The sequence below is a fragment of the Hesperophylax consimilis genome, chromosome 9, assembly GCF_061612785.1.
Source record: "Hesperophylax consimilis isolate HC1 chromosome 9, BYU_Hcon_1.0, whole genome shotgun sequence".
Classification (NCBI taxonomy): Eukaryota; Metazoa; Arthropoda; class Insecta; order Trichoptera; family Limnephilidae; genus Hesperophylax; species Hesperophylax consimilis.
In genome coordinates, this window is record NC_142844.1 from 2968377 (window position 1) to 2993296 (window position 24920).

Below are 24920 nucleotides of genomic sequence, written 5' to 3' on the forward strand. Positions count from 1 at the left end.
GGAACGTTGCCTATCAGCGACTGACCATACGAAAATGTTAATGTCTTTGCAGTTCATTTCTCAATTTTTAACTACAGGGTTTTCCAATAAGAGGTGTTATTTTGGTATTCAATCGTAAAAGATCAATGGTTTCGTTGCTTGTGTGGCACGTAGCGCGGTCTTGTTGAAAGTAAACGTTGTACAAATCAATACTATCCAATTCCGGCAATAAAAAATCATCTCTCGATAGCGCAATCCATTCACCGTAACTGTTGCTCCAGCCTCATTTTCGAAAAAGTAAGGTCCAATGACTCCGCCAGACCACAAATCGCACCTAACAGTCACACTTTGAGGATAGATAGGCTTTTCAACAATAACTCTTGAGTTTTCCGAGCCCCAGATGCGACAATTTTGCTTGTTGACGAAGCCACCGAGGTGGAAATGGGCCTCATTACTCAAGATGATTTACATTTGATTCACTCAAGTGAATTTTAATAATTTCAATGCGTTGTTGAAGCGTGTATCGTTCCATTTTTATATTTATTAATGGCGTAGTTTCTACTTGTCAAATGTCAAAAAATGACAGCTTCAAAAGTAACATCTACCGAAATAGCGGGTTATTCAAAATAACACCTCTTATTGGAAAACCTATAGTTACGCCAACTTTAGTTACATACTATAATATAATTTCGTGTCACATGTCTACTCGAGGTTTCTGCTTACCTACATATGTAGAAATAGGTACATTATAAGTTTTAAAGATGCGAGTGTACGAATTTTACTAATACATTCAACACAAAACGAATCACGTGACAATAGGTTCACTTCTAATATATTATCTTGCAACGGTTGTTCTAATTATATTAACAGCTATGAAACATGTGCGCTTTCTTAGGGGAAGACTTAACAATGCAATATGACACAGTATTCGATTGCGACTAAGGTACCTATACTTATATTCTATGTATGTTTGCAACAGTAATAATTGGAGGACTCAGGTGGTTATTCAGCGAGGACGTGTCGGATTAAGGGAAGGTTCGGGTACGCACCCTTATTTTTTGTGTTCATTGTTATAGGTTCAGTAAAAATATCACATTTACTTACAATTTATATGTACAGCTGAATTTGAGAAAAATAAGAAATAAAAGCGAAATCTGCCAGTACAGTGTATTTTTCTCGAATACTGAAATAACCGCTGGCGTTGTGTAAAAACGTGAAATTTAGAAATAAAACTAAGCATTTTTCTGCCATGATGTTAAGAACTCAGAATACGTAAGTATTTTTTCTTTTTTAAGTTAGGTTAAGTGCTGAATATTTAAAGATAAATAAATAAATTCTTTATTCCAGGATGTGGGGAGGTGAGTGCAATCCCACACATCCCATAGAGGGCATAGAGGGTATAAGTACAGATAATATTTACGTAATAAGAAAGAAAAGAAAATAGATTAAAAATTAAATTAAAATTAAAAATGAGATTAAAGCAGAGAAGCACGGGAATCCATCGGATCTAAGATTGTGGGAGCAAGTATCTTTCTCCAATGGTCTTCAATGCTCGATCCTGAAGTCAGACGGGATTTTATGATGAGAGTATTTCTGGACTGGTTTATGGTAAATTTTGGCTGGAATTTTACGATATTTTTTAATATGGAAAACTGGCCAATCTTTTTTAAGCATCGCTCGTCAGAATATTACATCTCCAAAACTCTTATCTGGAGTTAAACGAGGTAAAAAATGGAGTTCCATTTGAACACGTTAAAATATGTAAATATCTCTTGAATGGTGCGAGTTAGAATTAGAAATGCAGTATTTTTACACATACAAATTCAGACTAGCCTTAAGGTACGGATACAATGAGTTCACGTGCGTAACGAATACATTACTACACTCCTAAGCCGACGTGCGCACTTATCCTAAGCATGCAACGCAAATTTGATTTATTGTAGATATCTATAAACGCTAAAACAAAATAAAATTAAAAATCAAATCAACCTGTTGGAAGGCCTACCACCACCGACAGTTTTCCTTGAAACGTTCCACGAGGATCTGGACAGCGTAGGCATAGAAAGTGTACGGATTGTAAGTTGTGCAGATGTTTTGATGCGTTGCGTACATTGCGTACGTGGGCCCAATGCGTCCTTGTGTGTATTACTGATGTACGTATCGCTACTACATTGGAAGTATCATGCACATTTGAGAAGTAAAAGTTAATAAACAATAAACAATAAATAATAAATAATAAATAATAAATAATAAATAATAAATAATAAATAATAAATAATAAATAATAAATAATAAATAATAAATAATAAATAATAAATAATAAATAATAAATAATAAATAATAAATAATAAATAATAAATAATAAATAATAAATAATAAATAATAAATAATAAATAATAAATAATAAATAATAAATAATAAATAATAAATAATAAATAATAAATAATAAATAATAAATAATAAATAATAAATAATAAATAATAAATAATAAATAATAAATAATAAATAATAAATAATAAATAATAAATAATAAATAATAAATAATAAATAATAAATAATAAATAATAAATAATAAATAATAAATAATAAATAATAAATAATAAATAATAAATAATAAATAATAAATAATAAATAATAAATAATAAATATTAACTAATAAATAATAAATAATAAATAATAAATAATAAATAATAAATAATAAATAATAAATAATAAATAATAAATAATAAATAATAAATATTAAATAATAAACGGTAAACAATAAACAATAAACAATAAACAATAAACAATAAACAATAAACAATAAACAATAAACAATAAACAATAAACAATAAACAATAAACAATAAACAATAAACAATAAACAATAAACAATAAACAATAAACAATAAACAATAAACAATAAACAATAAACAATAAACAATAAACAATAAACAATAAACAATAAACACTAACAATAAACAAAAAACAAAAAATAAATAAACGATAAACAATAACCAACAGGCAAAAAAGAACAAACAATAAACGTTTTTGTGAAATGACTTCCGGTATTTTGCTTAAAGGTCAGACGTCTATTTTTAATGAAATTTACAAAGTTAATTAATATGGATAACTATTAATATTCATGAGTCCCGTTACATGAGCCGTGCTTCGTGTTATTATTGAATTAAAATTGTTTCATATCATGTTTAATAGCGCGTAAAATTCATATTCTTGGAATATGATAACTTAGTTTTCAAACGGCACTTATTATTTGTTAGATTCTTATCGATATGTAACTGACATGGATTACTTGAAATAAATCGTCGAAAGTTTCAAAAATACAATTTTTAAAAATTTATGTCGATTTTCACAAACTAAAACAGTTTTTTTTATATTGTGGAAGGTTTCAGGATGTGGATTGCCATGAGAAGTAAAAAGAAATTTCCACGTTTAATTATTTATTCAACGAAGGTACGTTTAACATTAAATTTTATAAGCGAAAGTGATTCTACACAAGTAACAACGTGTCAGTTCTTAAACGCTCAAAAACAGAGTGGGGCTGCCGTCGCTATTGTGTCCGGTCGGACCTGCAGCGGCCGGTGTTGCAATCTAATAAGTGTGACCATCATATAAATAATATTCACAATATTGGGGTGCTTTCTTATATCCCGACAATATCTTTTCTCCGGTTCCAATTTTCGATCATTTGAGAGGATAAAAAATCATGTATTGGATAGCAGAATTGATGTCACAATGTATAAGAAACCTCGCACTATGGTGAGATAGTAATATTGTAGTGTGAATACTGTAAATGTCGCATTAGAAATGAGGGAATACGGATCTGTAGCAGGTGGTTCCCTGTAAATAAAGCAAACGAGATCACCCCATCTGCAACGGGGGGTGCTGGGATTACATCCGCCCTCACGTGTCGATGTAATTTAGTACAGTAAATTATACATAACTACATATTTTAAAACTCTAATTAGGCACTGATTATCCAGCTCGGTAGATCGATAAAATCCCATATCAATACGACATTGACGAAATCAGTCATCTATGGTCAGTTAACGATATTTGCGAGCACGGTCAGAATATGATTCCGGTAGTCTGTAAGCCGCTGCTTTTAGCTATACAGTGGCTCGAAGGTGTCGGATAAGCTGTCAATAAGCACAGCTTTTTGGTTGATCATCGTTCGTTATGCAAAACAACTGGAGGTGAACTTACTAAGATTTTAGAACCGAAAGAAATCGTACACACGATCCATAGACTTTATCAATTGATTTCGTTCCAGCTTCGAGAAATAAATGTTGTTACCTATGACTACAGACCACATGAACTAATTAAATCCCTTTTTAGTGTCAAAAAGTACATTGAGGATAAAATTTCAATTCGACACTGTCAAATTGTTAGTATTTTTAACTTTTACCTAGCCGTCTGACGTTTAGATATGTCAATTCATAGACAGATGTACCAGTGTTACCACCGTGTATCGTTAGCAATATCGGTTTGGCTATCAACAGCGTGACCGTACTAAAATCATCGGTACTTCCTTAGTTATTGATTTTACTGTGCTAGGCCCCCTGGACCATGCTCCAATACTGTGAGTTATTAATTCAGTATTTTGACTGATTGAGATGCTTTTACATTAAAGATTTAAAATCTTTTTTTCACTATTCATTTAACAGATTGGTTGGCTAAGATGTTTTGAAAAAGAGATAAAGCAGCGTTGATTAAATGGGTTCATAAATTTTGAAGTTCGTGGGAAGTAATGTAATCTGTGTTGAAGCAATTGATTAAAAAAATGCACTTATTTTTTATTGATACAATTTACTCTCGTATTTTTCTCAACAACTCATGACAGCACTACTTTTAAAAAATAATATTCGACTCTTAAAGTAGGTAGGTACCTACACTGGAGCCTGTGAGACTAGGACCATGTGAGGCTGAAGGTAGTGGAGGGGGGGAAGGCGTTGAGAAGAGGAAGGTGAGGAAGTACCATGATATTCAGATTTGATGTGATGCACAGGGAAAAAGAAAATCGTCGATTGTTTTTTGATGTAATTAAAACACACTTTTGGCTATCTCAAAGGGAGGAGGAGGAGGGGGGTGGGGGGTTATTAAAACTCAATCAATACAATCATATTAGAAACATTTTTAAAATTTGGTAATACTTCAATCTATTTCATGTTTTACTTTATACCGCAGAGATTTTTCAATATGACATCACCGAGCTATTCACGTTGACAATTTGACAGACGAAATATTAACACTAAAACAAACACAACCATTGAAGCCGGCGTAATATTTATTAGTAAAGTTGATCGTAAAACTGGCAATATTAGACTCGATGCAAAGTCAATTTGCGCTTCGTTGGGATTCAGAATTTTGACGTTTGGTCATTAAACTTATTTTGACTTCCGTCTTTTTTTGTAGAAAAGAATGGTCCAACTTTCGTTAAAACATTATATTTTTGTATCGTATAAATTTTTACGGAAGAATAAATATTTTTTTTTTCGAAAGAAGCAAACACACTGTGACTTGACATATTAAATAAATTAAACGAAAATACTTGGTTTTAAGTATATTTCAATACACCATTTTTTTGTTTTTAAGTTTTAAATAATTTTAATCTTGAACATAATACTCCAATTGATCATTTTTCACTTGTAGCAAAAAAAATGTGGGTATACATAATTAAAATAAAAAAACTTTCTTTGAATACCACTTTATTGTATATATTTATAACCAACCGGTTTCAGTTCAACCCGAACCTTCATCAGGGTTAATAAAAACATATTCAATTAATTACAGCGGTGTATGGGTACTTATAGTTAAGCTGGGAAAGGGAGAGAGAACATCAATTTTGGTGGGGGTGGAAGACTAAGGGAATTCAATCTTAGTAAAGCTCTGGGAAAACTATTAAGAATCGAAACGGAGCATAAATTAGCTTTATCTTTTCAACCTTTCTATTCCTCATCTTCTCAGTTCTCACCCCCCACCCCCCTCCCTTCTGCCCCACAGCATGCCTCAATTGGCGATTCATTATCCAACTGGTTAGTTAGGACCATTTTGCGGTACTCACAATTAAAAAAAACATGAAAAAGATCAAAGAGTTTTAATTTTAATTCCATATATAATATAGTGTCTGTTAACATGTATCATGTCGAAGAATTGATTTGTTATTTAAGACTTATTCCACTAAGGAGTCTATATCCCCGGAGGGTTATAAAGGCTGCACATCTTGGTTTAAATTATTATTAGGTGTTCGCCGGGCGATTAATCTTGCAGTAGTAACAGAGGGTAACTTTGCATACAGATGAACCGGTTACAAGTTACCCCGAGACAACGTCCTTCCTTTCTCTCTACTCCTGTGCCCCTGTACCTGTTAATATTGTTTGTATCGGATTTCGCTACATAAATTACTTGTTTATTGCATGTGGCAGGGAGTAACACTGACTAATTGAACCATTATAAAAGCTAGGTTCAGTTCCTAGTCGAGAGAGTTATTTTATTATCGTTTCTACTATTATTCGTTTGGTTATTCGTTTCAAATAGCAACATATATTTATTAGCACGTTTATTGCTTTGCCTTCTTAATTGGGTGCCAAGTGCATATCTCCACTTGGTTAAACGGAACAATATGTTATAATCTACGCGTACATAACTAACTAACTAACCATCACGCCGTTTCTTCGCAGGGGTAAGCAGATAAGACAGACTGCCAGAAAACTCGGTCTTGGCACACACTCCTTCCTCATTCACATTCATACATACTCTTCTGTTACTCTGTTTTTGTATATGGCCAGACTCAAGTATTTGGTTCGCTTGGACGTCTTCCTCGGACGTCCCCGACTAATACTAGCATTAAAATTTACGCCATATATTATTTTTGCACTCCTTTCTTCGCTAATTTGCTCTACATGCCCAAACCATCTAAGCGTGCATTTTCTTAATCTTACTCATTATGCTTACATCAGCCTTGCACTATTTGCGGATCTTCACATTTTTCACACGATGATACATGGTTTTACCACACATACGACTCAGGGATCTCATTTCGATTGATACTAAAAAGTTACGTTATGGGTACCAATCTTTACACCTAATTAAAATGACAAACTTTGCAAATTCCATCGCCAAATTAAAGATGCCAAGTCTCTCGTTGTTGTATTGTTAAACACAAAATTTCCCAACAATTATCAATGCCTCCTCATTTTTCATATTATCATTCATGCTTAGCACACATACGCCTTAGGGATCTCATTTCGACAGCATTCAGTCTACTTTCATCCTTCCTCTGCTAATATATCAAGGTAGTTATTATCAATCCATAGTTCATAAACGGCGTTAATTTGATTCTCTTCGGAATAAACACATTTTGTAAGTTATGCGTTAAAACATTAAGATGAATTATTTGTTTGCTCTTAAACATACATAATATGAATATGTATAAATAGTTTTGTCAGTATTAAATCTCAATTCTTTAAAGAGAGGCATATAAATGCAATATTGTATCACTGATTCAATCCTATACTTTATTTGAATTACCAACTTCCATAAACCAAACACGTGTTATATCTGTACCTACATGTAAATAAATTAATGCTTCAACAATATTAAGTGATGCATTTTACACCCTTTAAATATGCCAAATAAAAAAACAGCTTTCGTGAGGGCATAATTAACCGAAAAACTCTAAAGATATCGATGTGGTTTGAAATTTGAAGCACGTAGGTCTACTGAGATACACCCTTTTCTGGTCCACAGATTTCACCCATAAGTGCACCCATCTATCTTATTTCACTGTCCGTGTCCTGGAGATAAATACTGCACGCATCAATTTCATATTTTATCATCTAGAGATACGAGTTTCCTCTCATTCCTGTACCAAACCAGTAGACACTTTTTGTAATAGATCTTCAAGTTCATACTGCATACCACAAGTATAAAAAAATATCGTCGATTTTGTTACAGGGTTAAATAAATTCAAATAATTCAAAAAAATTATACAGAATTACAGTACAAACAAGTGTGTGCAAGTATTGATTGAAGGGAAATGACTTTGCTTCGTAGGTATGAAAAAAATGGTTGCTGGAAGTGACAAGATTGTAACTAAGAACGAAAGATCAGTGCTAAAATAACATTAGGTAATTGATCTCCAAAGACCTACTTATATGAAAAAGAGAATCGCTACTGGAAATGATAAGTTTGTAACTAAGAATCAGTACTAAAGTAACATAAGGTAGTTGATCTCCAATGATGTACTTATACCAAAAAGACAATCGTTACTGGAAATTATAAGTTTGTAACTAAGAACAAAAAGATCAGTACTAAAGTAACATTAGGTAGTTGATCTCCAATGATGTACCTATATCAAAAAGACAATCGTTACTGGAAATTATAAGTTTGTAACTAAGAACAAAAAGATCAGTACTAAAGTAACATAAGATAGTAAATCTCCAATGACGTACCTATATGAAAAAGAGAATCGTTACTGGAAATGATACGATTCTAACTTCTAACTCTTTATACGGAACGGGTGAGCCATAAAGTAATTGTTGCAATATAATTTCATAGAAGAGAAAACGACTAGCCGTTTGAAACTCGCTAATGAAATAGTGAGATTGCATTCAAACGACTATATTTTTCTGACGACTTCTGAAGCGATTTAATTCAACAATTGGATTGGTCTTCCCTCTGGGATGACCAATGGCAAGTTTGTCCTGCAGACATTGAGATAAAACCTTACATCATGCTCTCAATGATAAAGATATCAACAGGGAGCGTAACGTTAATTCTCTCCATAATCAATGATTTATCAAACAATCGGTGGCCGAGTTGACATCGCGTTTGCGTCCCACCCGGGCGTAGTGTGTTCAATTCCTCGGCTGGCTAAGTCCTCCATCAAAACACAAGCAACATTTTCAGCTTACTGCGGTGGTAGTAGGAGATTTCCAAATATTGTCAGGTTACTCGTAACCCGGGAATGTTTGTCTTTCTTTTTAAATTAAAAAAAATAATAATAATCTACTAATCAATCTCAAGAAGTTTCAGAAATTTAAATACCTTTATTGACTTGTAGATAGTTACATAAGTCCACATCATTCGTTATGGTTTTCAAATGTTAAAACAAACTAACGCAAACACTATCCGAATGGTTATTAGACGTAGCGTAAAATACCAGGGCATCTGGCACAGTGAAATTGATAACTTTACAATGTATAACTTTATAAAATCATCGATAGCCGTAACTAAAGATGATTTTAAACCGATTTTCCGAGCACGATCGCGCTGTTGGTAGCCAGACCCAAATTGATAAGGCAATAAATAACATACAAATATGTGTTGGCAATCCGATTTTACTTTTTGACACTAAAACGGTAGTTCATTGTTTAAGGTTTTATTCACAACATTGTTATGTGAACAAATTTCCTTTCTCCGATTCCGAATGTAGTTTCACTGGCGCGAACGGATTCAAATCGCCGCGTATACGACTTCTTTCAGTTCTAATAGCTTTGTTAGTTCAATTCCGTTCGTTAATAAGCCAATAACTTCACATAAGAAACGAAATTATTAAAAAAAGATGTGGATCAGTTAACCGAAGCTTGTCTGATACTGCGGAAGCCGCGCTAAATTATGTCTATCGGCCGTCTGAACATTTCTTATCAATGGTTGCTTGCTCGCAAATATCGCTAATTACAATAAATGAAGAATTTAGTCAATATAGTATCGATATAGGGCGTATTATCTGTTTACGGGAGAGAAAGGAAAGAGGGATACCATGGAAAGTGGTAAAAATTCTCGAATCATGGCATCGCCAACAGGAAAACCTTGTAAAGTGGAAAGATGGATTCTCAGAACCCTATTTCTTGAAAAGCGGGGTCAGACAGGGTGGATGTATGTCCCCAGTACTGTTCAACTTATACATGGACGAATTAACCCACAGGTTAAACAATGCTGGAGTGGGCTGCCACATCGGAGGTCTATGTGTTAACAATATGAGCTACGCAGATGATATGGTTCTGATGGCACCGTCAATACGGGGATTAAGAATTCTCCTGAAAATCTGTGAGGAATTTGCTCACGAAACCAACATGATCTATAATGCGAAAAAAACAGCACTGTTGGTCATAAAACACGGGGAAGGCCCAAAAAACATTCCCCCAGTCTTCTTGAATGGTGAGATTCTGAAAACAGTAGAAACCACAAAATATCTAGGACATATCATCAACAACAAGTTAACGGATGATGAAGATATTGACAGGCAGAGGCGTGTACTGAGTATAAAATGTAACATGCTCAGTAGAAGATTCCGCCTCTGTAGTCCACGAGTGAAAAGGACGCTCTTCTTAGCCTTTTGCACCACCCTGTACACATGCGAGCTCTGGGCTAATTTCAAGAAAAGAACAATGGAAAGGCTTCGGGTTCAATATAATAACGCTTACCGATTGATGTTCGGACTCCCCAGGCACTGCAGTGCCTCCTCGATGTTAACAGAAGGGCGAATTCCAGGATTTACAGCTCTGTTAAGAACCAGGAGGGCGATTCACGTTCTTTTTAAGGACACCAAAAGTAACCTCGCCTTCAAATTTATCCTTACCTTCGAATATTTCGTGAAATGCGATTCTCGTTCTCCCAGTGACAGTCGATAACCGGCATATTCCTTACATTTTGAAACATAACGCTAGCGTTGGCCAACGCACCGTAAGGAGAGCTCGGGACCTGTCTTTGAGATGTCAATGGCTGACCGCGGCTGTCATTTGACAAAGGATTTGTTTTACTGTGATACGTTTTTTTATTTGGTTTTCCATATTTAAGTGGTTTTAACACGAGAAAACTTAATATTATCGTAAGTATTGACTGTAAACATGATTTTTGGGTTAATTGTCGCTTATAAACGCTATTAAATGATTCGAATTAACGTAATTGTGATGTTTCAACGTAGGTATGCAACCTGCCAAAATACCGATATGTCAGAAATATGATAAATACAATAAACTTCACTTTAACTTCACTTTTTATGTGCGATATACCTATAATAATTTACCATTGAGGATTTTCAGATAAATAATAATCATAATAATTTGCAGATAAAATGGCTGCAGGATTTTTAGCCATGGAAATCGTACATTTGGATGAAGAAAATTGGGCACGAATTCCATTTAGGATTCTGCGAGATGCGCAAAATCCGATGGAAATAGGGAACACAGAATTTATAAATTTATTCAGAATTTCAAAGGAAATTGGCTATTTCCTCATAGAATCTTTATCCCCCACCCTACAACCGAAAAGAATGCATGGATTGTCTGTTCAATCACAGGTAATTTAATTTAATTAATCTATGTTAGGTATATAATATTTTGTAGTTTATGTTAAATGTGTATTGTAAATGGACACACAGTCTGTAATACACAAAAAAGGTGGGTGCTACATTTAATTAACATGAATATGCATATTATAATGTATGAAAAAGAAGGTACGGTATTAATGGTTGAATCTTACACAGGTACTTACTGCCGTAAGGTTCTACGCGGTGGGGTCTTATCAGCGAGGTATAGGCCACGAGTACGGCTTGGCAGTCAGTCAGTCGTCTGTTAGCCGATGCATATCAAATGTTTCATCGGCTATCAGCCAAACATTACAAAAGCAATGGGTTAAATTTCCGACGACTGCCGCAGATAGGCAAAAAGTCAGGCAAATCTTTCATCAGGCAGACAATCCTTTCCCTGGATGTATAGGAGCCATTGACTGCACTCACATTTCCATCATTGCTCCTGCAGAACAGGAAAACGTCTATTTTAATCATCATGGATATCACTCCTTAAATGTGCAAATGGTGAGCTCGTGATTTGGATCATTCTTTGTGTAATTTAATATGCACAAGAAAGTCCTATATGATATTATAATAAAAAATTAATATTTCAGATTTGTGATCCAAACTTGGTCATTTTAGATGTAAATGCACGATATCCTGGTACGCGGCACGATAGCCAGATTTGGGCCAATTGTCCAGCTCGACGAATCATGGAGCTCTGGCATGAAAGAGGAGAAAGAAAAACATGGCTCTTAGGTAAAAATAATTGTTTTATTGACAATACTTAAATTACAAAACCCACATTTTGTGTTTTTATTGATGATTTTTCAATAGAAGCAAGTACATAACAATTTATATTGTATTCTCTCGACATATAATAGAAAACATTATATTCTATTCATAGATATTGATTAAAACAACATAACTTATATTATACATTTCAATAAATTTGTACTTAACAGGAGATTCGGGCTACCCTTTAGAACCATGGTTGATGACACCTATTCCCAATTCAGCCATTGAAAGTGAAAAGCGATATACGGACGCACACTGCAAAGCTCGGTCAGCTGTGGAAAGGTGTTTTGGTGTTTTAAAAGGGACTTGGAGATGTCTATCGGCCCAGCGTATTTTAATGTACGAACCTGTACGAGCGTGCCACATCATCAACTCGTGTGTCGTATTGCACAATCTGCGGAGGATGAGTAGAATGGACCTTGAGATAGATCAGGTAATGCCTGAAATAGATAACCCATTACCCATTGCAGAAGACCACGAACTTCCGAGGACACGTCTTGCTGAAGGAAGACGTGTCAGAAATCAGATAATCACTTCTCACTTTACACATTAACAGCGCTGATTTCTCAAATTTAAATCATGACAAAATACATTCTTTTCATACAAGTGTCATTTACGTTAGAACTCTTTAATCATGTGTATGTGCCTTCCCTCTTTTGCTGCATTGTTAATGTAAGTTTGCTTATTTCACGTAACCACAATTTTGTTTAAAAAGAAAAAACTATCTTTCCTAATATTATTTTCTTTTAAATGACTAAGAACGTTTACAATTATTATTTCATAAATTGTTATACATGTTATTATTTCATAAACTTGAGATATTCAAAATTAAATACCAGCTATGTACTGTTTAGGTTAGACACTCTTCTAGAATTGTCTTTGTTTGTTTACTCTCATTTTCTGTATTATTTGTAAACAAGTTTGTTTCTTCAATGTAACTATAGTTTTAAAAAATATATAAACTATTTAAAATCAATATTACCATCAATTGCTTCCACAAAGCACTCTATTTGGGGTGAATTGCCCTAATACAAAACCATTATATCAAAACAACTACATATTGTATCTATTATCAACCATTGTATGCATTATGTACTCGGTCCGCTCCGTTCACCTCGTTTTTGGTGGAAGGACTTGTATGCCGTTAACGTTTGTCACGACAAAGATGAATGCTAGTAAATCCAATTGTACCGGGATGCGAAGAGTCACCCATGTGTCCTCTTCAGTAGAGCACCATGAGTAGTTACAGAAGAATTGTAAATATAATAGTGGCTAGATGCCCACAAATTTAAAAAAAATAAATACCTTACATAAATTAAACACCACTTTTTATTTTTATATTGTTTTTATTTTATATGTATTTACACAACATTATACAAATACATAATCTCAAATAAAAAGAAAACATAGAGAGATCAGCAGTAGAAAACAAAAACAACTCAATTGCACTAAAAAAACGTTACATAATATCCTCAGCACGGGAGATTTCAGTAAGGATATCATTATCTCTACTTATTACTTAAAAGGGAAGATAATAAAACATTTGTTATTATAACATTAACATTTTATGATATGTTAACAATTATTTAAAACAATTATACAGTTAAGAAAGAGTAAGACTGAAAACCCACCTTTACAAAAAATTACACAAATACATAATATACACAACTCGAATGAAAAGAAAACATAGAGATCAGAAGTAGAAAATAAAAACAAACTCAATTGCACTACAAAAACATTACATAATAATATATACACAGAAATCCTCAGCACGGGAGATTCCAGTAAGGATATCATTATATCTACTTATTACGTAAAAAGGAAGATAATAAAACATTTGTTATCATAACAAAATTAACACTTTATGATATGTTATCAATTATTTAAAATAATAAATAAAGAGTTAAGAGTGAGACTGAAAAACGACCTTTACAAAAACAGCTGAAAATGTTTGTGTCTTTCTACTTACTTCTTCTCTACTAGTCTCTTTAATAATAATGTAAGCTGCATGAACTGTTGTGCTCTCTCTTCCCTGTCTCTTTCTCTCATCCTCTCTTGCCATTCCCTGTCTCTTTCTCTCATCCTCTCTTGCCATTCCCTGTCTCTTTCTCTCATCATCTCTTGCCATTCCCTTTTTCTTATCTTCTCTTCCATTATTCTCGCCTCAATCCCCATTAAAAAATTCTCCACCGTCGTGGTTGACCTCGTTTGTGCATCTGCGAGTTTCTGTAAAAAAAAATTATTCAAACTTGAAATGTAATCAATTTACTAAATAGGAATAAGAAGGCCACACATAATATGCAATAGTAATGCCAAGTCAACATAATAACGCCAACTCAACATCCTTAGTGTTTGGCAATGTTTAGTATATAATTCTCTGGTATTTATTTATAAGTTAAAAAAATAAAATGTTGCCAGACTATATGACGAATAGTGTAAGATAAATAGTACAGTCCATAGCTATCGTAGGTCGTATCGAAGCTGTAAAGACTTTAGGCTTCCTAAGACTAATTTATCGGGAACATTAAACAATATTTATTATAAAGATTTTAAAATGTTCAATGAACTCCCGGTAAATGTTAAGGAAGCTAGAAGTCTTGCAGTTTTTCGTGGGTTATGTCTAAATGTTGTGAAGTCCAAATTTTAGTAAGTATGTAAGTGAAAAAAAAAAATAGTAGTTTTAGAATAAGGTTAATTAATATACTAGATTGATGTACACACATTTTATAACTAAATAAAAATATACTTTAAAAAAAAAAAGTTAAGTCAGTTTTCCTCACCGATATGACACAATTCTGCTGATCCATCAGTTTCTGAAAAGCAGCTGCTCTGGTCTCATTTTGATCTGAAAAATTGAATAACTCAATATAATTGACATAATTTTAACACTTGATCTTTCAATTTCTATAAAACAGAATTTATATGTACATAAATGAATAAAACTTTTGATATTTTTATCTACTCCATGTACACAATCATATGCTGTGTACTTACATTCGATGGATGTGAACATATTTGTTGTTATTATAGGTATTAATTACCTGCTACATTTCGAGTTCTCCTCCTCGGTCGCTGCGTTGATGCATGTGGAGGGGGAAGGGGAGGTCGGTCCACTGTGCGAGGAGTGGTCGGAGGTAAAGGGCTAGCCACCAACTCTTCCTGCGCATCACCACTAATGTTGGGTATCTCTACCACAATTTCTGAAACATTTAACTCAATGTAGTTGATGTCTGTAATAATTTTAATATTTGATCATTTGAATTTTGTAAAATAGAATTTATGTGTATATAAATGAATTAAACTATTCATATGTATATCTAATTCATGTTATGGGCGTGATTTTACTTGACATTGTATAAAGAATTACCTGCTACCAATCGAGGACTCTGGGTTGATGCATGGGGATTACAGTCTGGGAAATGCATGGAGTTGTCCACTGCGCGAGGAGAGGTCGGCCAGGTAGGAGGGGAGGCCACGGGGTTCAAAAACTCTCCCCGCACACCACCAGTACCATCAGCGTCATCCTCCATCAGTGCGAGAAGAGATCTCTGTTAAAGAAATGAACATGTCAACAAAGTATCGTATGAAATTTCTTTATTCACACATTATGTAAACTAGCAAAACAAGTGGGGCTAAGGGCCTTTACAAATGAATAAAATACTTACGTCGTCAGTCGGAAGGTTGTCGGGCACACTGAGTCCGTCGACAATCAAATTGCCCATCAGACTTAGGACCTTCTCCTCTAACGCAGTCAGTGAACATCCGGCCGATACATTCCCAGTCTGCAGGTTCTCTCTCCGCATTTTGGATACCTTTGACCTCACATTGGACTTTAATGCGGTCCACACCTGAAACGAATATTACATTACAGTACACAAATCAAATACACTACAAAATTGACAAGTACTATTCTGCATTGATAGAATCTTACTTTTTGCCATTGTGTTGTTGTTTTTTGTGGACCAGCATTATTTAATGTTATGGTAAGGTTTAACCAAAATGCAGCTAGAGCGTCCTTTCCATTTTTTCCTACAAATTTGTTGGCTGCAAATGCTGGCTCTAAAATCATGGCATCTGCCATCATCATATACTGCGCCGCCGAAGTACGCGCGGACCGTATAATTTTATTTACGGATAAACTGAAAGATAATGCAACGACATATTATTTAATTAAGTACACACTTTTCTTAGGTTCTAAACACAAAAGCTAAAAAATAATAATACAATAACTGTCTAGCCTTATACTTGAGTTTTAAAAATTTCTAACCTCAATTTATCTTTTGTAGACCGATAAAATCGTTGTCAATTCCGTTTTGAGTCATTTATATGCTTTTAATTACATTATATAGAATATTAACTTACCTCATTCCAATTTTTTATGAAAAATATCAACAAGACTAACTGTGCCGCTATTACTGAATGCTCAAACTAACTTGTTTGGGTTGTTGACTGTTGAGACTTGACGTAAATATGCAATGGCGGCTAAGATGGCGGTAATCTGGCGCGGAGTGAATTGATAACAAAGTTCTAACTATATAGCTAGGTAGGGTACCTATATACAAAACGTAAATCTTAGATAAACGGCTTTATTATGATGTTTAAAAATAAAATAAGATGTGGTTAAAATGCATTATAATATAAAGTGAATGTTTTAAGAAGTTTTGTTTATAAACCTTGCGTCAATAGATTATATTCGATATATCTTTGTTTTCAAGCAATCTCTTAACATCTCTTAACCACTCTTGCTCAGGATTTTTTTACTAGGTCTCTCCGAAACCAAGCCTGTAAGGATCGTGAATCGCTTAACGGTCGCACATGTGTTTATGGTTGACCTTACAGGCTAAAAAAATCCTTTCCTTACAGCCGACGGCTATCGTTAGCGAACGCTAGCCATAGGCAAAGTCCAAAAGAACGTGAATCGGCCTCCAGGATTGCAGGACTGAGGGAAAGGATAAACCATTCCAGAAACACTATTATCATAGAATCGCGTCTGACTTCAGGATCGAGCATTGAAGACCATTGGAGAAAGATACTTGCTCCCACAATCTTAGATCCGTTGGATTCCCGTGCTTCTCTGCTTTAACTTAATTTCATTTTTATTTTTTTAATCTCTTTTTATTTATTTTATTTATGTTACTCTATGTAAATATTATTTGTACTTATCTCATCTATGGGATGTGTGGGATTGCACTAACCTCCCCACATCCTGGAATAAAGAATTTAATAATTAATAATACTCATTAAAGGCAATTTGCGTAATTTTTTGTATTTCATTTTTTTCTATTTTTATTTTGTCTATTTTTTAAATATTTTTTCGAAATATGGAATATATTGCATTGCACTACCCCTGCATGTATTTTAGAGTATTAATGTTTTTTAGTTATTATTATTATTATACTCCGCACATTTATTTTGGTCAGTATAATTTAGATAGAACAATGATTAAATAAATTATGGATGGAACGATAGACAGAAAACTGGTTTACGCATGGTTTGAACGTAGGTACCACAAACTAAATCAATATTATTGTAAGTAGGTATACGTAATCGTATTTTAGATTTTTTCTTGTATTTAGTATATTATTTCAAATAATTATAAGCAATAATTAGTCATCCGAAATACTAACACAAATTGAAAATATCTCCCGAGTAAAAATAAATGCCGCTAACGGGAATTGAACCCGTGCCTTCTGATGTCCGGTCAGGTGCTCTGTATCCGCTGAGCTATGTCGGCTTATTTCCAACCCGCCAAATGATTCAATACGCACTAGTACCTCAATCAACCATTACTGCTTATTATATTTTTTTTTCACCTGAAAACAACCAACTTTATTTTTGTATGAAAAGCTTTGTTAGTGCTAAATTTCTCACTAGATGGCGTCGAGACATATAATATCTTCATTTATTGGTGAAATATTTTTGACTTGTCAAATATTTTTATTTTTTTTATTGATAAACTAAAGTTTATAAGACAAGGTTTTATGCATAGCATAAAGGATAACAAATAATTATAAGCAATAATTAGTCATCCGAAATACTAAAACAAATTGAAAATATCTCCCGAGTAAAAATAAATGCCGCCAACGGGAATTGAACCCGACCAACGGGAATTGAATTGGGTTCAATTCCCGTTGGCGGTATTTATTTTTACTCGGGAGATATTTTCAATTTGTATTAGTATTTCGGATTACTAATTATTGCTTATAATTATTTGTTATCCTTTATGCTATACATAAAACCTTGTCTTATAAACGTTAGTATCAATAAAAAAAATAATAATATTATTTAAAGTTCAATATTAGGAGACCAACGTACCCAAGTCAAATCTCGTACCCCAGCGCTGAAGTATTAGTTTTTGGTATTAGTATTAGTTCGTATTAGATTGAAATTAATCAATGGTTCAACACGTAATATCGGCAGTGTTTCAAGCGCATATAAAAAAACGAATACTGCATCGTTATTCTAACAGCTGTTAAATTCGTAGGCTCATAAAATATGCTATCGGCTTATCAGCATATTAAATGAAGCTGTCTATGCCGCTAACCGCTAGCCAGGAGTAGCTATCAGAATGGTAACGAGTATGTTGTGTCGCTTGTTAAAATTTAGGCCCATATAAAAAAATAAAAATGAAACAGCTGCTACTACCGAATTAAGGAGGTAAGTACTCTACTCTAGTGATGAGTGGTTCATAAACGAGCCGCACGATTAAGCTAGCTCTTTTTTATGAGCCTTATTGGTACGACTCCCGGTAAACCGTAACTCGGCTCAACCGAACGGTTATTTTTTAACCGGATATATTTTAGAAAAATAACGCCATTAAAATTATCCACATATTAATTGTTATTACATAATCAGAGACGTGAAAGGCGTCTGACAGTTCGAGATCTGTACTTGGACACACGTACTATGTACCTACACCTAGTATCTCCCTAGCATCCTATTTCCATTCGTACGCTTACGAGCAGTACGAGGGGAGCAGAACCGTGGGAGCACAGTATTCACATTGTTCATGTGTGCTGAGTTCACAGCTCCCGTTCACGTGTGTCATCGTTCAATTGAATCGACTCTTTGAGCCATACGAAAATATTGAGTTGGTAGTGTGTTCCCGCTCTTAATAAAATGAGTCATGACTCATCGCTACTCTAGTCGTGTTACGGTCCATTTATTCAGTAGGCTCTATATTAAAAGCTGCAATCTTTGATTCCCCGCTCCAATTATGCCTTATCTGTCGTTTTATTGATAAAAATGAGACTTGTTAGTGCTATTAGACGTCTGTAATTGGAAATGTATTAAAATTTATCGATATCGTATTCCATTTCGCTTTCGTTGGGAAATTTAATAAATTCCTCAATTATTTAGGCAATAAACGAATGAACGCTAATGACTTTGGCTTTGAGTTTTCGATAAGAATTAGGTACATGATATAAAAGCATTTTCAGGTATAATCGAGCGGCTCCAGGCAATTATTTACGATTGTAAAATGATGGCAAATACTCGGCGTATCAGTTTATTTCTTAACTTAATTGACTCGTAAAAGAGTTTGTTTATTCCGAAATGATAAACTTGTTGTGGAAGAGTGTTGATTAACGGCAATCGGCAGGATTTAATAGTTGCTCCGTTAATTATGCAATTTACATTCTGGTCGTTAGGATGTACCTGTTGTAAATCTTTCATAATGGGTGTGTTAGTAATGTCCACACATACCCATAGGTCTAAGCATAGCCATCTTGTTGCATAATATTGTTTATTAAAAAAGATTTGAATTAAAAAAATGATTCTCGCTGGTTAGGTGGAAAAAAAACAAAAATAAATATTAGACAGCTAACTAACTATCAGCCCTTTTCCAGGCAGGGGTAGGCAGAGAGGACGGACCGTCAAACAATTCGGTCTCAGCACACACTTCTTGCCTCATTCACATTCGTCCATCGACTCATAGATATCATCAGGCGTCGCCAACTTCTTTTACCATTCCGATTTGCGTCACATATTCTCCATAATCTCCGTTCTTCGTGCATTCGCTATACATGCCCAAACCATCTAAGCGTCCCTTTCTTTATCTTACCCATTACATTTACATCCTTGCATTTTTTCTGAATCTCCACATTTCTCACACGATCAAACGTGGTTTTACAACACATACGCCTTAGGGATCTTATTTGTACAGCATGTTGTACAGTAAATTTTATTTGATTAATATGTGTTATTTCACAATTTATTAATTTAAAATATAATATATATGACGTTAGCAGACGATACTCTCAGTATTGTCCTGGTGTAAGACCACCGTACAGAATTGAAATGTTGTTTGAAATGGCTTTAGCCGTGTTTGGTGACAAAATCTGAATAGGCAGGCACCCCACTACCTTTCTCTTCTCCATCTCATTCCACTCCCCACTACATTCAGCCTCACAATATACCCCAATTGGGGATGTCATAACCAGAGTCCTGACGGTTGGGAGCAGTTGGGACTCTTGTGCAGCATCCACATAAAAAAGCTTTCAGTCTATTTTCATCCTTCTTCTGCCGGTTTCATGCCTTACTGCCATACCTTCTGAGTAGGTATTAGCATTCCAATGTGAACTGCTAGCATGCATTTTTTTGCTAGCGCCAACCGCATTCAGTTCTCCATTAATGGAGTTACCTGCGTTTACACTTTTTTCATTATCTCTATCAGCCTTCCCATCTCTCGTAATCATACTTCCCAAATACTAGTTAAGAACGCTTAATATCTTTCTAACATATTTAAATCATTTTTATTACCGAAAAATTAAAAAAAAAATACTCATTCATGTAACGAAATGCACTGACGTTTTGGATTAAATGTATTTTCTATGTCTGCTTGCACCTTTTTTTTTATTTTTTTTTTTTTTTTTATTGTGTTTATTTCTTGCTAGAGCAATCCCGATGAGTAACAGAACTCATTTTAGGACAGGAGGAACTTACAATTCATATGTAGGAGGTAGTAGGAACAATTTTACAACGGTATTTTGATATCAAATATAAGATTCACATTCAATACAGCATAAAAATTAAAAATTAAAATAATGACACGTTAAGTAGAACAAACAACAATAGAAAACAAGTACAGAAAGAAAAAAAAAACATGGATAAGATACAACAAGAAATGACAACACAGTTACATATTTTCATTTTTAAATGTAGTTAAAAAATATTCTTTTAAAGCATTGCTTTGCAATTTTTTATTGTGGTGGATGTGTTTGTACATATCTGGAAGCGAATTATATAGTGTATAGGCAATATAGTTCAGTGATTTTAACCCATATTTTGTAGTGTGTGTTTGAGGAATGCGGATTTTATTGTTATTTCGAGTATTGTGGTTGTGGATGTCTTGATTGTAAAGTGGCTTGATGTTGGTGTGAGTTGATTTTTGGGTAATTTGTAGGATGGTGCTTGTGATTTCATATTTAGGGAGGATTGTAATTGGAAGGATACCAGAAACTGAATAGATGTCCCTAACATGAGTGTCCCATGGAAGTTCAAACACATTTCTGAGAGCTCGGTTTTGAGCCACCTGCAGGTCAGCTATCAATTTCTTTGAGGCAAAACCCCAGATAAAGCAGAGATAGGAAAGGTGTGAATGTACCATGGCATAGTATACTGAAGTTAGTAAAGGAATGGGTAGTAACCCTTGAAGCCTATATAGTACACCAGTTATAGGGGTAATTTTCTCTTTTATATGATTTATATGGAGATCCCACGTGAGTTGGGAATCTACGATCAGACCCAAATATTTTGTGTTCATTTTCTTTTCGAGGCAGTTGTCTCCAATTTTAATATCGAGGCTGAAATTTTTCTTGTTACCGAAAAGTATATAATGGGTTTTTTTTTACGTTAAGAGTTAGTTTGTTTATTCTCAACCAGTTTGTGAGATGGGAAATATCAGCATTCATCTCCGTTTCAAGCTCCGCTAGGTTCAGTTTATTGTAAAAAATTACCGTATCGTCAGCATAAAGTTGTATAGTTCCTTTAATACCCCACTTTGTTATGTCATTCACGTAGATTAGGAATAGCAACGGTCCAAGAATTGATCCCTGTGGTACTCCACATGTTATTTTACCTAATTCACTCATTTCTCCTCCAAATTCTACTGCCGAAAAGCGATTTATCTAACAAATACTTAAGGGGCCAAATTTACTGGTTTATATTACAAAACAATGTGGTATGCAACGATAGATGAAAGTGCAATTACGCAATATGAGCATTTTGCCGCAATAAATCATGTAAATCGCTCATGTTTTTTACACGTACGTATTGACACCATTGATATTATATTGGGACATTTTGTGTCTAGCAATACAATAATGAGAGACGTAACATCAATAATTTGGCGATGGAATTTACAAACATTGTCATTTTAATTAGGTTTTGAGATAGGTACCCAAAACGTTTAAGTTCTTAGTATAGATCGAAATGAGATTCGTGAGGCGTATGTGTGGTAAAACCGTGTATGATCATGTGAAATGTGGAGATCCGCAAAGAGAAAAAGAGCTTATGCTTTTGCATATTTTCATATCATCAGCGTAAATAATAAAATCAGAATGACTGATGACATGTTCGGCATAATCTCATAGCCCTGTTATTTTGCGAAAAACGTCAAAAATAATGAATACCGTTTTATTTTATGTTTTATACATCTCAGGCGTTGACTCCTGATAGTAAATGATTACGATTGCACATTTTTTCTTCATTAATCGTTTTTTTTCACCGCATTATCTACTCAAAAACCGTCCAAACGTGATTAACTTGACCACATTAACCGGTATGCACCTATTTATTGTGTAATCGAAATAGGTAAGATTACCCACTTTATTATTTCATAAAGACATCTTTCTAATCCGTTTCTAATCCACATATCTCGGGACAACTGTCCGATATAATAACATCAACTTGAATAGAAGTCTTCCATTTAACGCTGTGAATGGGGATTAATTCGAGGGTAAGAAGACAGCTCATGATGCAATCACTTCATAAGCAGAATGATTTACATATTGGCTTATTTGATGAAACCTTTCTATTTTTTTAAGAGAAGCGACTCGCATATGTTACTTAACAATCTTAATAGTTTTTGACGCCTGAACTGATTTTATCCATCAGGTATCAATTATTTGATGGGCGGACATAAGAGTAAAATTGCAAAAGTGTAACTTTTCAGGAGAGCAAAAAAACATTATTATGAACCCAATTATCTCAAGTATTTTAAGTTAGTTTAATAGGCACAAAGTTGTTTATTTATGTTTTGAGTACTGGTGTAACTATACTGTTAATACCATTGATGGCGGCATGCACAAGACACATTTTCTCATATAAATCGTTAAATGGTCAAAAATGAAGTTATACTGTTATGTCCGCCTATCAAAGAATTGGTTTAACCTTTTTGTATACTCAGTTTTATAAGACTTATTATAAAATAGGTAAAAATCTTTTAAAAAACTGAATAACAGATGTGTACTTACCTATACGCGGTGTCCAGAAACACTTAGTACACTTATTATTTTTATTTTTTATTAAAGTAACTATTTAAAAATTGCATATACAAAATATGATATTAAATAAATGTAAAGTATATTGTATTTCTTAGTCCTCCTCACTAGGATGACCTGTGCTGAGGCGGACTAAAGACTTCTGTTTTATTCATTTCTGTTATAATCTCTTTCAGCCAGATTTTTATTCTTGATTTTTAATCTTTAAAATTTTGTATTCGCTTTATATCAGGGGGAAGGATGTTGTTGAGTTTCGTCGCAAAAAATATAATTTCTTTGCCCGAATGTGGTTGACGTGGAATATTTTTTATGTCATTTTGATTTGACCTTGTTTGATGAATACGCGGTATTGTGTTCAGTATTTTTGTACAGTGTCAGTAGTATATTTTTAGCATATATTTGTTGTACATTTGGTATATCAATACTATTGAAATTTCAATCGAAGGCATTCTTATGGGTTTCTGTTTGAATTGTGTTCAGTTTATGTACTCGTATATACTTAGATACAGCAGATCCACTGGTTAATCAACGTCACGTTTGGAGTCGATTTTGTGGTATGATAATTTTTTGAAATGTAAACCCTGGTCCTAAAGTTTTTTTTTTTACATTCTTGCTGCCGAAAAAATGGTAAAAAAAATTAAAGAAAAAAGAAAAAAAATGTGCAGATCGAAAAAAAAGGTTTTTTTTGGGTTCTCTATGTAATCCAACAGATTCACCCAGGATGTCTGTCTTACGAGGACAAATGCAAATCTTAAACAGAGATCCTGGATTCGATTCGTGTTTGAGGGGTGAGGCTCTCGACTAGCAATCCGAAGGTGGCGGGCTTAAATCCCGGCGTGCGCAAGTAAATTTTATTTTACAAATTACCTTTATTTCACAATTTATTAATTCAAAATAATATGCAGTATACTTGCGGCACGTTCCAAAGTGTAAAGATACTTTCAGTATCGTTCTGGTGTAAGTCGACCATTTAAAATAAAACGTAGCTTGAAATGGCTTTAGCCGTGTTTGGTGATCAGATCTAAATAGCCATTTCCACTACATTCAGCATTACAACTTAATTTTACTCTTATCTTGTAAAATTTTCAGTCCGTCATTCCACTTCTCGTAGAAATGTAATAAACCTTGCTAAGAAGTTGAACATGTCAATCATCAATATCCTCGACGAATATTAACGAAAATCGTCCCAACGTTAAAGTTTTCACGGCGGGCAACATTATCATCAAGTACCTAGGTAATTAAATTGAAAATTTAATTTCAAACATTCTGACTTGAGATGATTGCATATTAACCGTACTTTTTGAATTTGGAAGGAAATGCGTAAAATGATTGCGACCATCTTTCTTTTAA

General features: G+C 33.9%; 2 protein-coding genes and 1 long non-coding RNA gene across 4 annotated transcripts in view; 2 read left to right on the forward strand and 1 right to left on the reverse strand.

Moving 5' to 3' along the window:
* Window positions 1–24920, forward strand: part of LOC149420788 (uncharacterized) — a 540529-nt gene that overhangs the window by 194431 nt on the left and 321178 nt on the right. The gene's annotated exons all lie outside the window — the stretch shown is intronic.
* Window positions 10500–12798, forward strand: LOC149420789 (uncharacterized). 2 transcript variants are annotated; one of them, XR_016302599.1, is made up of 5 exons: window positions 10500–10809; window positions 11051–11280; window positions 11467–11796; window positions 11886–12030; window positions 12237–12798. It is a non-coding gene; the product is annotated as an uncharacterized LOC149420789 (long non-coding RNA). The 2 variants fall into 2 exon arrangements; XR_016302598.1 differs by having other exon boundaries at window positions 11467–12030.
* LOC149420790 (uncharacterized) lies at window positions 13074–16502 on the reverse strand. Its single transcript, XM_089635219.1, has 7 exons — window positions 16432–16502; window positions 16001–16208; window positions 15735–15917; window positions 15437–15617; window positions 15111–15269; window positions 14850–14914; window positions 13074–14295 (listed from the first exon to the last, which is right to left on the reverse strand). The coding sequence occupies exons 1-7, from the start codon at window positions 16434–16436 to the stop codon at window positions 14035–14037; spliced, it is 1062 nt and encodes a 353-aa protein (XP_089491345.1). The 5' UTR covers window positions 16437–16502; the 3' UTR covers window positions 13074–14034.